Source organism: Microtus ochrogaster, unplaced genomic scaffold, assembly GCF_000317375.1.
Source record: "Microtus ochrogaster isolate Prairie Vole_2 unplaced genomic scaffold, MicOch1.0 UNK1, whole genome shotgun sequence".
Lineage (NCBI taxonomy): Eukaryota > Metazoa > Chordata > Mammalia > Rodentia > Cricetidae > Microtus > Microtus ochrogaster.
This window is the reverse complement of record NW_004949099.1, coordinates 5,946,516-5,962,616: the sequence shown is the minus strand read 5'-3', so window position 1 is coordinate 5,962,616 and position 16,101 is coordinate 5,946,516. Positions and strand designations below refer to the sequence as shown.

General features: G+C 45.3%; 1 protein-coding gene across 2 annotated transcripts in view; it reads right to left on the bottom strand.

Annotated features, from left to right (window-relative positions):
* Window positions 1–421: 421 nt before the first annotated feature.
* Window positions 422–16,101, bottom strand: part of CUNH3orf20 (chromosome unknown C3orf20 homolog) — a 44,064-nt gene continuing 28,384 nt past the window's right edge. For both annotated transcript variants that reach the window (XM_005364894.3, XM_005364893.3), the window contains exons 12-16: window positions 9,176–9,479; window positions 7,353–7,460; window positions 6,099–6,241; window positions 1,008–1,142; window positions 422–515 (exon numbers count right to left, since the gene is read on the bottom strand). In XM_005364894.3, the coding sequence (XP_005364951.1) occupies window positions 422–515; window positions 1,008–1,142; window positions 6,099–6,241; window positions 7,353–7,460; window positions 9,176–9,479 (784 nt within the window). The remainder of the gene's footprint in view (window positions 516–1,007; window positions 1,143–6,098; window positions 6,242–7,352; window positions 7,461–9,175; window positions 9,480–16,101) is intronic.

Below are 16,101 nucleotides of genomic sequence, written 5' to 3'. Positions count from 1 at the left end.
CACCACTCCCTCAGTCCTTTTCCGTTTCCATGTCCCTCTCCTTTTTCATCTTCTTTCTACCAGAAGTCTTTCCCACCTGACAGAGGGTGAGATACACCATCCAGAACCTTCTGAAGGCTCCCCAGGGTTGCTGAGTGGTTGAGCAGGCAGGCCCTGGACCACGAGACATTTGTTCACCAGAATGGCAGATTCAGGCTTACTCCTGGACACAGAGGAAGCTCTGAGTTGGAGGTAGCAAGTTTCCAAGACCACGGCCTGAAACTAGTTGGGGAGGCCTCGGGCCTTCTTGGAGTCAAAGCTGGGCCTTTCCCACCCACCACCGCCTCACCCAGATGCTGGAGGCATGCACATTTATTGAAGGGTGGTGGGAGACCAGGAAGTAGGACTGGGTGTAGGGAGGGCATCGCTGGCTCTTCCAGTATCACTTCTTAGACTTTTTCCAGCTACTTATCTTCTTACTGCTCCTCCTATTCTTGATGAAAGGCTGCAGCAGTTCTTCTTCAGGCTGTTTCAACCTAAATACGCAATAGGAAGAAGCAGGCATTGGGCAAGGAGCAAGCAGGGCATGGCCCACATGATGCGGGCATGGCCCTGGAGGGAAGAGTGTCAGGGGACATCTCCAACTTAGGGGACCAGTGGCACCATTAGTTTAATTTTAGCACTTTTCCATCTTTCTGGAAAGAGCCACGCTACAGAATTTTGATTTGGTTCCCTGTCACCATCACCAAGGAACTTGCTGGAGTCGGGGATGGCCTCCATCCTTCTGATAGATGGGCCCAGACTGTGGGGCCTTGCTGCAAAGTGTTATATCCTAGTGACCAACCCTGACACCCAATGGGATACTGCAAAACAGGATGGAAATCAGGGGCTGACCTGTACCTTGGAAGGACACAGATTTGGAAGGTACAGAAGCCATGCCATGGTAGCCTTAGTGGCCCGTGATTAAGCTAGATATCCTATAATGAGCCATTCCTAATCTGCCAAGCAGAGACATGGGGAAAACATACTTGTCAGGGGGGGTAGAAGGTGTTTTTTCCATTTTGTCCCCAAGCGCCAATGAAGAGACACTTCCTTCGAAATCTTCAGATGGGGGTCTTTTAGAAGACTCAGAATCTTCCAGGCTTGTGGCATAGGTTGGCACGCTGCAGGGACGGGTGGTAGGAAGACACAGTATAGGGGAACAGAGGTGAGAGTCTAGGGTTCACTCAGTGCTATACAACCCCTATCCCAGCCCTAGACAGGCCAGCAAAATACTCTTGCACCCATTTGTGCCAAGGGAGAAACTGTCTGCTCTGGGAACCCGGGAAACCTTGGCTTCTATATAGGACTGCATAGCCCTCGTTCCCATGCCACCAGCTACCTGGTCCATGCTACCCATAGGCAATGCCCACAGGATACAGAGGTGTTGCAAAGCAGAAAAGGAGATGCCATCATGTAATGCTGTGGACCAAATGTGTCCCCCAAACTCATATGCAGAAGTTCTAACCCCAGAACCCTGGCATCAGTATAGATATAATTGGTTGTGATGCAGTCATTCTGGAGTGACTAGTGCCACATATCAAAGTAATGCTGTCCCCAAAGCCAAATAGAGGCTAGAATGTGACTTGAGAGGGACTATGGTCCTCTGGTACCTGATCCAATTTCCAGTCCTCAGAACTGAGACGATGCACAGATGCTGCTTACTCCACTCAGTGTGGCTATTCTGGCTGCTCTAAAAGTGCTGTGCCTATTTGGCAAACAGATCACAGACATGAACTACACTCAGTTCTCAAAACAGACAGGCAGTCCACCATCAAGGTGCCAGGAGATTGAGTGCCCAGTGGCACTCATGGATGATACCCTCATGGATGGCAGCCTCTCACTGCTCTCACACGGCAGAAGGGGTAAGCTGGCTTCTAGGTATTAACTCCACTCACAGTCTCTGTACGTGTGATCTAGTCACTTCCTAGTGTCCACGTTCCTAACACCATTGCTATGGAGCTAAGGATTTCAGTACATGAATCTGTGGAACATGGTACCTTGCTGCAACCACTTCTCCTCACTAGTCCCTGGCCACCTCCTGTTGTGGCTCAGGTGACCCTGCCTCTTCTAAGGTGGGTGGGCAGAAAATAGGGCACAGTATAGTAACCTGGGGTGAAGAACTCTCTCCCAACTGGTAGCACTCAGAGCACACCAAGACTTCACTTGACGTTCATAAAGATCACGACTGTTCACAAACCCTTTGACGTTCTCACACAGGCATTTGCATACCAGATTATCTTTACGAGGCTTCACTCCAGTCTGTATGTCACAGGGTACTTGACAGTTTATAAGATGCTTTGTCCTTCATAGACTGCCATGTAGTTTACCAAGTGCTGTGCTAGTTACTAGGAGGCCTAGAAACCCTCTCTAGTTCACAGGGCACTCAGCAGCTCCCACTGTGACTTATCAGGGATGTGGCAATTTACAAAGGACTTTGTCTCTCACAGATTTCACGACCATTTGCAAGGTTCTCTGTGGTTCACTGAGCACATTACAGTTTACACAGCATTCAGTTTATGGGGCCAAGACTGTTTTCCAAGCATTTTGGTCTCTGCAGAGTGCGGCCGTTTCTGACAGACTTTGACTGTCTCCTGTAAGAACAGCCCTAAAACGGTTATGTTCCATTCCTTCAGGACACGACTGAAAACAAAGGTCATAGTTGTACTGCGGCCTGGACTTATCCCCTATTCAAAGCACATCCTTGTCCTTGCTGGCCCTCAGTTTCTCCTTCTGTAAAGTTTATGTGCTATGCCAAGAGCTCCTGGCTCAGGGTCAGGGTCCTGGGTTGCTTTTCTGGACACAGCTACCCATCCAGACTCTAGCAATACTGAGCAGAGAACTTGGAGCCTAGAGTTCCACACTCTTCTCCCTGATGACCATGCCATGGCCCACAGGCAGCAAACGGCCACAAGATGTCACGGGCACACTTGCAAGTGTTACACAATTTGCATATTTTGCTGCCACAAAAGAAAAGAAGAAGAAACCTGACCAAAATCTCCCCCACTGGGTTCCTGTAGCAACTAGGGACAGACTAATACTCTTTCTAATGTCCCTGTCTCTGCAGACAGTCTTCACAACCTGGTTGTGAACTTTTAGCAACTTTTTGGAGGACTAAGGGCTCTTCTCCCTCCCCAAGCAGGTTTAACACCTCTTCCATGATTGGTCCTCTTTTCCACTTTATTTGCATACCCACATTCAGCCAATCAGGGTCCATCGGGTACCCAGTACATTCGGATGCTCTGGGGGATGAAGAGACAGAAGAAGTGTTGCTGGAACAGAGGGAGGAAGAAGAAAAGGAAGACTTCAGGTTGGGCTCCAGCCAGTTGCTCATCTTCACTGAAGGAAGGCTGCCCTCACTGAAGGCAGCCTTTAAGACAGGCAGGGGACAGAATTGTTCCTATGCAGGAAATTCATGTGAGCCAGCCTCCAGGACATGAGCAGCAGCTGCAGGAAGGAGCACTCATCTCTGCCTCAGCCTCCAAAATGCTATACTTTCACTGCAGATGAGAATTCGTTCCTGAGCTGCTTCCAGCCTTCACGACCTGCTGCTCTTTGCGTTCCTGTGATTTGACCAGCAGATTTGTTCTGCAAGGGACTGCTCTACATTAATGCCCTGAAGCTCTCCAAGTATTTTTAAGCTGTTAAACTTTCCAGAGCTGAAAGAGCTCTAAGAGGCTACCATCCTGCTAGCAAGAATTCAAACCTGATCCATTTAAGTTGTCAAAACCTGTGTACCAACCTGTTTAAAGTTGGCTTTTTTTCCCATTTAAAGGTGTTAATCTCAAATTGGCACTAAAGCAATAAACCAACCTTCTATTGGTTGTCTTCACTGACTAGTCCACTTCATTCTTGATGAAAGGAAGGATAAGAACCCAGATGGAGGGAGACAGGAAATGTTTCCACTAGCCATTTCACTGCTATATGGCGGGTGGGGGGGAGGACTCATACACACACACACACACACACACACACACACACACACACACACACACACACTTCTGGGACTGCTGCAGGCTAAGTCCCTTTGTGCTTCCAGGGGACAAACTGTTTTCTCTGTTTGGTCTGCTCTCCCATCCCCTTAGCCTCCCTGGAAATCTCACACTGCCCTAACCTGGTCCCTCTTGTACCTAATCCTTACTGGAGTGAGCATGGCAGGGTAACACCTCTCTGCTCAAAGACACAGGAAGTGGAGCCTGCAAACCACATGTGACCTCCCTTAGCTGTCCCCAACCCTAGAGAAGGAGGCAGGGGCTAAGTGTGAGTGTTGTGTACAGGTGGACACAGTTTCATTCAGGGATGCTCATGTGAGGACCACATTCTACATGTCTTCCCACTGAGGCTGTCTGGCTACAGATCTGCTGCGCCCTCCCACTGAGGACCCAGAGGCTCGGGAGAGGGAGCTGAACTCTGGGCCCACAGATAAATTTTCATATACCATATCCTTTGTTGCATAACTTTCCATAAACTATAAGGTGGCCACAAGCACAGTGGGGGAAATAATTAGACTCCTCCCTATTTTTCAAACTGTAAACAAATTCGTCTTTTGCTGTTTCCTAGTATCTTTTTGTTACAGGGATCTAAGGTGCTGAGTTTATGGACATAAATGCCCAGTAAGACCCAACATATCTCTGGCACATTAACTGTCAACAGCCCCTGAAACTCAGCTTTAACTCCCTGGACCTGCCAACGTCTGGTCTCCAGCAGCTCTACTCTCTTCTCTTGATGTTCTGAGTGATAGGCACTCAGAACACTCAGGATCTTCTGTTTGTTCTACCTTATCCCCACAGGCTCATCATCTTCCAGCCAAAATATTGGGGTCACTTGGTGTGACCTTCATGGATTTTCCATGAATATATCCCCAACCTCAGGGAGAAGCAGACTGAAAAAAAAAAAAACCCAACTCAGCTCCCTGGGGTAAACTGGCATCAAGACAGAAAGCTACAGCCAGGCATGGTGGTACATACCTTTAATCCCAGTACTTGGGAGACAGAGGCAGGTAGATAGATTTCTGAGCTTGAGACTAGCCTGGTCTAAAGAACAAATTCCAGGACAGTCAGGGCTACACAGAGAAACCCTGCCTTGAAAAACCAACCAACCAACCAACCAAAAAAAAGATGGAAAATTGGCACGGGGGACTTAACTTGGTGCTATAGGGGTGTGCCACAGGTAGCTTAGGTCTGCATACAGATATTACAGATGACATTATCCTGGATTTCATCATTGTTTACCACTTACAGAGCTTGTTAACAAATACTCTTTTTGTGAAATCCTTACAGTCCTGCAAGACCGAGTATTATCTTCATTGTAAAGGCAAAGAGTTAAAGATTTGGGAGTCCACCTGATCAGCTCACCTGATAGTCACCCAGATAATGCAAGGCAAAGGTGGGGCTCTAACCTTGTCTTAGGACACCCAACCTAGCAAGTTTCTCAGGAACCTGCACTGTGGAGCACAATGAATTCGGAACCTGCCAGTCTTCCTCGAATGCAGCCTTTAGCATAAAGCCCAGGCTCCTCCTGGACTAGACTAGAGTGTCCTGAGCTCAGACTACCCTCTGCCACACACCAGAACCAGCCTGGAGATGCTTAGTAGGTGGCAGCACCTTAGTTGGATGCTGATACCTAAGCCTATTCCACCAATGACTGCCTGTGTCTATGGGACCCATCTGGCAATCCAATAGAAGCCAAGGTGAATGTGCACACAGGTTGGACCTGATGGGTGTTGACTGAACCTCCTGCCCACCCCAGACATATTAACACTATCTCCATCTGAGCAGAACATTGTGCAAACAAGCAGTGCCTTCTTTTCTCCACACAGCCCTTTCTCCAAACTTGCAACTCAAAGAGACAAACAGTACAACCTTGTTCACCTCTTCCTGCCTTTTCTTCCTCTTCCCCTGTGCACCTACAAAACCCTTTACTCAGGGGACTGTAGGAAGAGACTGAACTCTACTTTCCTGGCTCTGGCTCTCCCCCACCTCACTCCTTTGGGACTACCTGCCTTCCCACCCATGGCCTTCCCATAACCCTAGTCCCCTGCCCCATTATCCCATCCTGTGTGATGCCTTATCCAGTTTTACTTGAATTTGTAGTTGTCTGGCAAGAAGTAGCCCATCTTGCAATCCTGTCGAGCCCGGAAGATCTGTTTCAGTAGATTCTGCTTACTGAAGCCATAGCCATTTAGGAGACAGCCCCCAAAAAGGAGCTTCCCCCCAGCAAACATCTGTTGGAAGATAGGAAAGAAATGAAGTAAGAAACACTTCAGTGTATCGACATAGTGGCATGACCGATAATGACAGCCAAGTTTCAAGTCTTAGTAGGCCTGGCCACAGGTCCCTCAGAGCTGGGATAGGACTCAGGCCTTTGAGAGCATGGGAAAGTGTGCTACCCTCCCTCAGCAACCCAGGGAGACATGATTGAGCCTAGCCCCTGCAAGGCCCTCCTGAGTCAGAGGGCAGCCCAACCTGCCCAGTTTTTGACCCCTACTGGGGGCCTGTCAGATGTACACTTCATACTTTCAAGACTCCTACCCACCTACCTAGAGCTGTGTAACCCCTTCTGCTCCAAACCCGCATAATAGGATGTACCATTCAGCTCATTTTATGGAATGGAGGTCTCATACCCTCTACTCCATTCTTCACCATGGACATCTGTCTAGAGATGGTTAGGCGGGGGTATTCATCATACCATTATTATGGGAAAGAGAAAAACAGGAAGAAGAAAGAGAGGGAAAGAACCCAACTGTCCAACAAAAGCAGCATGGGTAGTGATAAGACTCACCCAGTGGTAAAAATGCTGGTGCTACAAACTGAAGATGTGGGATGGTGCTCTGTTATCTTATTGGAAAGATGGTGCCCTAAAATATGTGTGTGGAGAAAGACAGCAAAGGCCAGATACTACAGTGTTAGGTGGATGTGGCCTAGCAGGGGCTCCAGAACCTAGGTGCTGGATAGATGAGCAATATCCTGGGTGGTAGGAAGGTGTCATTATTTTCTAGCGGGCTGGAGAGATGGCTCAGTCATAAAAGTCTAGGCTCACAACCAAAAATATTTTCTAGATTGTATACCCTATTTTTCAATAAACATAAAAAGTTTTATATTTTAGTATAATTTAGTAAGAATCAGATGAATAGAATTTGATTTTCTATGTTAATGTCACCCAACCCCTCCATCTCCTAGGATAGGGATGGGAGTCTATTGGGTGACTGTCAGGAAGTCCTGTTCTCTGGGCCTCAGTGTGGGTGGGAGAAGATTGCTTTATCCCCCATCCCCCACACAGCTAAGACAGTAGTGGTTGGTGATGGATGTCTAGCCCTTTGCAGGGCCCCTGCTCACCAAAACCATCCCATGTACCACAGCAAACTTCTTCACCATTAGGGGTGGATCCTTCTGCAGGGGGCTGTCTATGTCATACCGCAGCAGACGATAAGGATCAAGCCGGCACTGCCAAATAGAGATGTGGGAACTGGTCACAGTGATGCAAGAAGACATGCGTTAACTTCCCTGAAGCCATCACTGTCCTCAGAGGAGGTCTCCAGATCTGCTCTGAGCCTCCTGTGGAAGACATTATCACTAGAGTGACCCTCCTGCATGTGACAGCACTAGGTTTTCCCTGGGATCTGTGGACTATGATGTCCCTCACTGGAATGGGAGTCCTGCCCTAAGTGGACCAGATTTAGAAAGCTATGTTGCACAGCTCAGAGGAACTTTTCACCCCACCTCTCTCTGGCTGCCCCTCTTGACCCCTTTGTGGTATTCAGCCAGCCGTTGTGGGATGAGAGTATTAATGACCAGTTATTAGCCAGGGCAGAAGTCCAGTCTCTGTAAAGACCAACACTACCCTCCATGCCTATCCGCAGACTCACCGCCATTCCTTCCAACCCTTCTAACTACTTCAGGTTAGATCTTGGCCCCATTCACACTGCTTGTGGCTGGAATAAGACACCTAAGCATTTTATTCCTTAGTGAACAATTAATAGCCCCCAGGTGAACTACAGCCAACTGTACATTGCCATGAGGAAACAGGTGACCCCAGAGCAGGTTCTCAGTGAACATACTCTAAATTGAAGTAAGCTGGGAAATAATGCATGAAATAAATGTGGCTCTGTGGCAGGGCTGGGTGCAAGGCTGTGGCTGGCTGCTTTCTTGAAAAGAGTCAAGAGAAGGGCCCTGGTGGGGAAAAGGACATCTTATTTTAGAAGGGCCCTAAATGCTGAGCTCCTGGAACAGGCTGGCAGGCAGCACTCCTAGAAAGAAAGGTTAAGAAGGAATATTCAGGCAGACCCCCACCCCAAGTTTCCCACACAAATTCAGAACGCTGCAGCAGCGGGGTGGGAGTGGGGGGTAGGGTGCTGGGAGTAGGGCAGGGATAATGCAACAGGCTTTAGAGGAAAGACAGTTTAGAAGAAGTCATTTAGCTCACATGTCCACATGAGTCTGGGGGCTTCTCCAACACCATTTTAAATGAAGGCACACTCAGGATGATGAGGCTGGGCTTAGGAAAAACTTCAATACCTCTTAGGCAAATTGGGACCTCAAACTATCCTCATTCCTGCACAGGATCTGCCAGGCATACTCAGTTGCCTGCCAAAGCCCTGAGCATTCTAGGCTGCTCTTTCTGAGCCAAGGAGACAGAAGTCACACTTTCCAGAGCTGTCCTGTCATGGCCCTTTCAAAGACCTTCTGTAGCTGCAGTCATACTGAGAATTCCTTCAGGGACTGACTCATGCTGAACCAGCAATAGGTGCCCAGAGCCTGGCACAAGTCCAGCATATGGAGGGACTTGGGGACAGTCCACCAACATATACTGAACTGTAAGAACATGGGTAGTGGGCACTGTCTTTGCCCTGAACAGTCACACCAGTTGTGGACACAAACTGTGCTAAGTGCTCTGAAAGAAAAGGACTGTGTCTTGACCTTGTCTCAAAAGTTAGAAGAAGCACCTGCTCTGATGTGGTGACATTCATCCTGGTAGAGAAGAATGAGTAGAAGAGAGACGATGGGACAAAATGCTGCAGACAGAAAGGGGAGTGTATGCCAAGGCCCAGGAAAGAAAAGGAACTGTCAGACACCCAACCCATCCTCATACAGTGGGGGTTACATTTGGTCCTTCTCTCTGTCCCTGGCCCAAGGGTCTTCTCACTGGATCCTGAACCAACCTGGGTGCAGGGTGACGAACGGCCCTGCTGCCGATGGCTATACAGTGTGTCCAGCAGCCATTCCAACTGTGCAGTATTGTTGGGATTCTGGCTTGATATTATCCCAAATACCAGCACTTGGTTGGGGTCTCGGGGTGCAGACAGGAAGCGCTCTAGTTCCAAATCAGACACCAGGGGTGCCTTCACAATACACTTGCAGCCAGCCCGAATGTCTTCCTTGCGAATGAGCCTCCGCAGCACCAGTGGGCAGTCATAGGGTGAGGCGGCCCATCTGGTGGGGCTACGTACTTCTCCCGGCTTCCCTCTACAAAGGGGAACACAGTGATAGGAGCATGTGAGCAGGCTTCAACCTATGACCCTACAGTTCTTGTTTCTAGATAGAAAGAGGCCCACTGCAGTGCCAGGGCTGTAGGCAGATCCTGGTCCAGGCCCTCAGGGGAGGGACCCCTAACCATGCCAGACCTCAGTTTCCTCATGTGCAAAAGGAGGCATAAGAAGTTATTCAACTGACATTTCAGTCATCCATGATTCTCTCTCCACACCCCACATTTTACCAATCCCATCTACAAGCCTCTTCCCCAGTTTGACAGATCCATATTTGTTGTAGAATATTATTTTAAGATGTGTTATGTTTGTTTATGATGTGGAACATTTGTTTAACGATGCAAAGATGTTTTGCATTCTTTTATGTTGCATTTGTTTAACTCTGTGAAGCTGTGATACTTTGCCTGTCTAAAACACCTGATGGTCTGATAAAGAACTGAACGGCCAGTAGCTAGGCAGAAAAAAGGAAAGGCAGGGTTGACAGGCAGACAGAATAAATAGGAGGAGAAATCTTTGAGGAGTGTAGGAGGAGCAAGAGAACAAGGAGGAAAGATGGGGACTAGCCACACAGCCAGACACGGAATAAGAAGGAAAGAAAAGATATAGAGAAATAGAAAAAGGTAAAAGTCCAGAGGCAAAAGGTAGATGGTATAATTTAAGAACAGTTGGCGAAATAAGTCAAGCTAAGGCCAGGCATTTATAAGTAATAATAAGCCTCTGTGTGTATTTGGGTGCTGGGTGGCAAGCCCCCAAAAGGGCCAAAGAATAAAAAGTAATAAAACAACCAATTACACAGAATCTAACTGCCCTTCACTACCCCCAACATAGGCCAGCCTCCAATCATTTTTTAAGTAGTTCCTAGGGGTTTATACTTCCCTCCCTGATCTCTCTTGGACCCACTTAGGGATTCTGTCGGAATCTGAATCATTCTCTGGAACCCTTCCTGGGCTTTCTAGCTTAGTTTTATTTTTTTTTTTAAATATTTATTTATTATGTATACAATATTCTGTCTGTGTGTGTGTGTCTGCCGGCCAGAAGAGGGCACCAGACCTCATTACAGATGGGTGTGAGCCACCATGTGGTTGCTGGGAATTGAACTCAGGACCTTTGGAAGAACAGGCAATGCTCTCAACCACTGAGCCATCTCTCCAGCCCCCTCTAGCTTAGTTTTAGGTAAGGCAGCAGCTGTATCAGATCTAGCTCCTGTTTCTCATTCCCCTCAAGCCCCACCTACTCCCCAGTACTCTCACCATGCTCCCCAGGCAGTCTCGCATGGACAAACTGACTTCCGCCTTTGCTTGTTCCCTCTCGTCACCTTTACATCTATTGAAATGTTGCCTTCCTGTTGACTTTCTAAGCACCCCATTGAATGTTTCCATCTCAACACTCTTTTCATGCCTATTTTATTTCTCTCAAGCATTGATTACTTTTAAAGCAATTTTTATTATTATACTTTTCTATTCCACTACACGTACCAAGAGATTAGCTACCTGCAGTATTTCGATTGGTGGAATACAATAGGAACACGTGGCAAATCAAAGATGCAATAGAAATTCAGTCAACACTTCAGCATTTATCAGCGACCTGCTATAGCAGCATGGTGCTTAGTCTAAATAAGCACCAGTAGATGTAAAGTACTCCTTTTTTTACTCCTTTCATTATTGCCATCTTACACATTTAATATTTTACAGGCTCTATGGCCTTTGAATAGGCATTTCCATGGTTAATTTTGTAGAAACCCCACAGGATAGGCAGGACAGAAACTGCTATTACCATTTACAGGTCAAAATACAGGAGGCTCCCTCCCATGGGTTGCCCAAGCTCAATGAAGTCTTTAAATTAGCAAGGCCTCAGGCAAATCAGAATCAAGTCATCCTAAAATAAGAGCAATACCATGATTCATTACTTGTTAAGTTTGTTTTACATATATTCATTTCATTTCATGTGTATTTTCCTTGTATGTAAGCGTGTGCAGTCTACAGAAGAGGCCATCAGATCACCTGAAACTGGAGGTTCAGATGGTGTGAACTGCCATATGAGTACTAGGACTGGAGCCTGGGTCTGCTACAAGAGCAACAGCACTCTTAACTGATGAGCCATCTCTCCAGCCACTTCTTTATTTTTCAAGAAAGGGTTTCTCTGTGTTACAGCCCAGGTTGTCCTGACTTATCTTATTTTTCTGACAGCATCTTGCCAGGTATCCCAGGCTGGCTTTGAATTTACAGTAATCCTTCCGCCTCAGCCTCCTTTGTGCTGCGATTATACCCATACACTATCATACCTAGTTTTACAATTTAAAATTCTTCAGAGGAAATTTAAATTCACTGACCAAAGCTAGTAAGTGAATCTGTTTGTGGAAGCGGGGTGGAGCACAGTGATGGAGTACACATTTAGTATATGTGAGGTCCTGGATTTGACCCACAACACCAAATAAATAATAAAAATAAAGTAGAGTATCTCTTGTTTACGAACCTAAACATCCATGGGGAATCTTGAATATATTCACCATAATTTATACCAGAGATATTCAAAGTGATTAATGCTTTTAATGTGGGAAATTTGACTTTAAAATTTCTTACAATTTGTAAAGTGAAAATAGAACAAATTATTCTGCAATTTTGGAGCAAGGAAGCCTTTTGCAACCATTTTAAAAGTCCAGAACTCAAACTGGGTATGGTGATACAGATTTGTAATCCCAATTCTTGGGGGATAGAGGCAGGAGGACCAAAAGTTCAAGGTTATTTTCAACTATGTAGGGAGTTCTAGGCCTAGCCTGGGCTAGAAACCCTATTTCAAATGATCAAACAAAGCAAACAAAGCAAAGAGAAAAGACCTTTGGGGTAAAAGTACAAAATGCAAAGAAGAAACTGAGGCAGGAACTCCTTCCCCAGCTATAGCGAGTAGTAGGTTGCTATGTGAAGGCCCAGGAGTGTATTAGAAAAGCCAACATTTGGGGCTGGACAGATAGCTCAGTGAGTGAAGTGCTCATTGTGCAAGCATAAGACCTAAGAGTTTGTGTTCCTAGCACACATGTAAAAAGCTGGGCATATCAGGGCACATAGATAACTCCAGTGCTGGAGGTGGGTAGAGATAAACAGATCTTGCTGGCCAGCCAGTCTAGCTAAACTACAAACTACAAATTTAGTGAGAAACCTTTTCTCAGAAAGTAAGGTGAACAATGATAGAGGAAGACACTGAAGTCAATTTACATTGGCCTCCACATGTACTGGCTTCCACATGTATACTCATAGATAAGTATACATCCACATATAGCACACACACACATACACAGACACACACATGCACACACACACACACACACACACACACACATTAACATCTGATGAAATGAGTACAGAGTGATGAACAATGAGTTCAGAATGAGTTCTTAAAACTTTGGAAACAGAGAAGTCACCAAAATTAGCAGGGTAGAACATCAAAACTATTCTTCCACTAGAGGTGGCAACAAAGTTGGGGAAAGAGAGAGGGAGAGAGGGAGACTGGGCAAGTATCTATACAGACAAACTGACCAAGACCAATCAAAACGAACTTAAGTAAAGCTCAGGAACCAGAAACTGTCAAGCGTTGGGGCAAGGAAGCTGGTATTTCTCTGCCACTCCTATTCCTAACTTTTGTGCTGTTATAAGGTGGGCAACGTGGGCTCAGGCTCAAAGAATTGTGGCCGGGTGGCTGGCTGACTGGGTTCCCTAAGGGATTAGCTCAGGACCTGCCTTGAGCAGCCCCAGCAAAAAATTGTTGAAAGCACTTGTCATAGTCAGTTTTATCTATCAACTTGACACCAGAGAACGTCTGTGGGGATTTTTCTTTTTTGCTAATTTGATGTTGGTGAGCCCAGCCCATGGTGGCTGGTGCCATCTCTAGGCAAGTTGTTTTGGGTAGCCTATGAGAGGCAACTGAGTAAGCCAAGGGAAACAAGTCAGTAAGCAAGGTCCCTCCATGGTATCTGCTTCTGTTCCTGTCTTTCTTCAGAAATGAACTATAACCTGTACGCCAAATAAATCCTTTCCTCCCTATGGAGGTTTGAAGGAAAATAGCTTCCACATAGAGTGGCACTATTGGGAGGTGTGACTTTGTTGGAGTAGATGTGGCTTTATTGGAGTAAGTGTGTCACTGTGTGTGGGGGAGGGATGCTTTGAGATCTCCTGTGCTCAAGCTACACTCAGTGTGGTACTTCCTGTGGATCGAGATGTAGAACTCTCAGCTCCTTCTCCAGCACCATGTCTGCCTGCATGCAGCCATGTCCTGTCATGATGATAATGGACTAAACTTCTAAAACTGTAAGCCACCCCAATTAAATGTTTTCCTTTATATGAGTTACTATGGTCATGGTGTCTCTTCACCGCAGTAGAAACCCTGACTAAGACACTCCCCCAGTTTTATTTTGGTCAGTGCTTATTACAGCAACAATGAGAGTTAACTAGAACACATGCAAAGGCAAAAAAATATCAGACATTACTTCTTGTGCAAAGGAAGACACATGGGCATAGACAAAAAAGAAAAAGGAAAAAAAAGCCCCATTAGGAAAAAAAAAGATGAAGGAAGGAGGTAGATGGCAAAATGGAGGCTTTAAAGCCTCTCAAGTACACTGGAGGATCGAGGTGTCAGGTTGGGAAAAATCCAAGAACATCCTCATCTTTCACCTCTGGAGCTATGCAAGTATAGAGTGATAAAGTTAATACGCAGTTGTGGATGCCCTGGGCAAAGGCTGAAAGGAGTAATGCCCCAACATAGAGCTATCCGCAACAGCAAAAATGTTCTGGGCCTTAGCTTCAGGGGCTCTCAGGTTAAATCACTAGCTGAACACCAGTAACTGTGAGCAATAAAGGACACTGCCCTTGCAAAAAGAGTTTGTAAAAGTTATTAAACAAACAAATCCAACACAAGGAACCCTAGGGGAAAAGAGTTGGTCTTCAATGGCTACTATATTTAAAATGATCAGTTTTCAAGAAAAGGTTATAAGGAATATACAAAAAACACTAAGAAGAAATTGCTCCTTAGGAAACATAGATACTAGACTTCCTAGAAAAGTGGCTTAAGTTAACTTTTAGAGATACTCAAAGCAAACCAAGAAACAAGAACCAAGGCACCCAGAAGAACAGTGTCTCATCAAACATAGGAAATCAATAGAGGCAGAAATTAAAATATAACAAAACAAAACTAGAACTGAATGCACAATGGCTGAAATGAAAACTTCAACAGTGAATCTCAGCAACAGAGAGCCACCAACATGAAGATAGTAAGATTAGTATAGTAGACTCTTTATAGACAAACTGTTAAGAGAAAGGCAGGTGTGTGTGGTGGTACTGAAAACCCAGTATTCAAGAGGCTTAAAATAGGAGAATCAAACAGTTCAGAACAATACAGTAACAACATCACACACACATGTGCACGTGCGAGCGCGCTCATGCACATGCCACACACACACACACACACACACACACACAGAGAGAGAGAGAGAACCTTGAGAGGAAAAGGAGAGAAGCAACCCACCACATTTAGAGATAAGTTGACAGCAAATAATTATATAATATATAGAAATCTTAATAGAACCATGATCTATGCTCTAATACAAGTTCTCCATCAGGATGCATTTTAGATTCAAATATATAATTAAGTTGAAAATGATACGTTGGAATAAAGCATACCAATCAAATAATATTTAGGAAATAAGGAGTAATTATACTAATACCAGAAAAATATAAGTAAAAAATCATTATAAGCTGGAACCAGAAAAATCACTCACTAGTTAAGAGCATGAACTGTTCTTTCTGAAGATCCAAGTTTGGTTCCCAGCACCATACTGGATGGTTCCAGGAGATCTGACACCCTCTTCTTGCCTCCACAAGCACCTGCACTCATGAGCACATACATGCACACAAACACATACACAATTAATAAATGAAGCTAAAAATGATATTAAAGAAAAGAAAAACATGACAATGGAGAGAAGTTATTCCATGTGGAAACACAGTGATTATATCTGTATGTATGGACCAGGGGGTCCTAAATACATGAAGCAAGAAGTGGCAGAAGTGAGGAGATAGCACTAGAGATCCTACAGACATTAAGGAGGTCATATAAGCTCAGCCAGTAAAAGGCACTGGCCAGAAGCTTGACAACCTTGAGCTCAATCCCTGGGACCCACCCATTCACATGGAGGAAAGAGAGCACCTACCTCCACAAGACCCTGCCTGACCTCTGACCTCCCTTGTATACCAGTTACAAGTTATTATGCACAAATACCAAATAAACATAAAAGTTTTCAGAAGAAGTTCCCTAGGGAAAACTAGGAATGATCCATGTCTATATATCCAATAACTTGGATGACTTAAAGAGATGAATTACTAAACATTCATTCAAGAAAAAAACAAGTGGCCTAACTAGCTCCATATTTACAAAAACAATTTTGTTTTTAAAAACTTCCCTACAAAGGAGACTCTGAGTAAGATGGTTTCTGGTAAATCTTAACAAACCTTTAAAGGAAAAGACCTGGAGCCAACACAAATAAAGGAAATATACTTCCCAATTCATTTTTTATTTATTTATTTATTCATTTATTTATTTATTTATTTATTTATGGT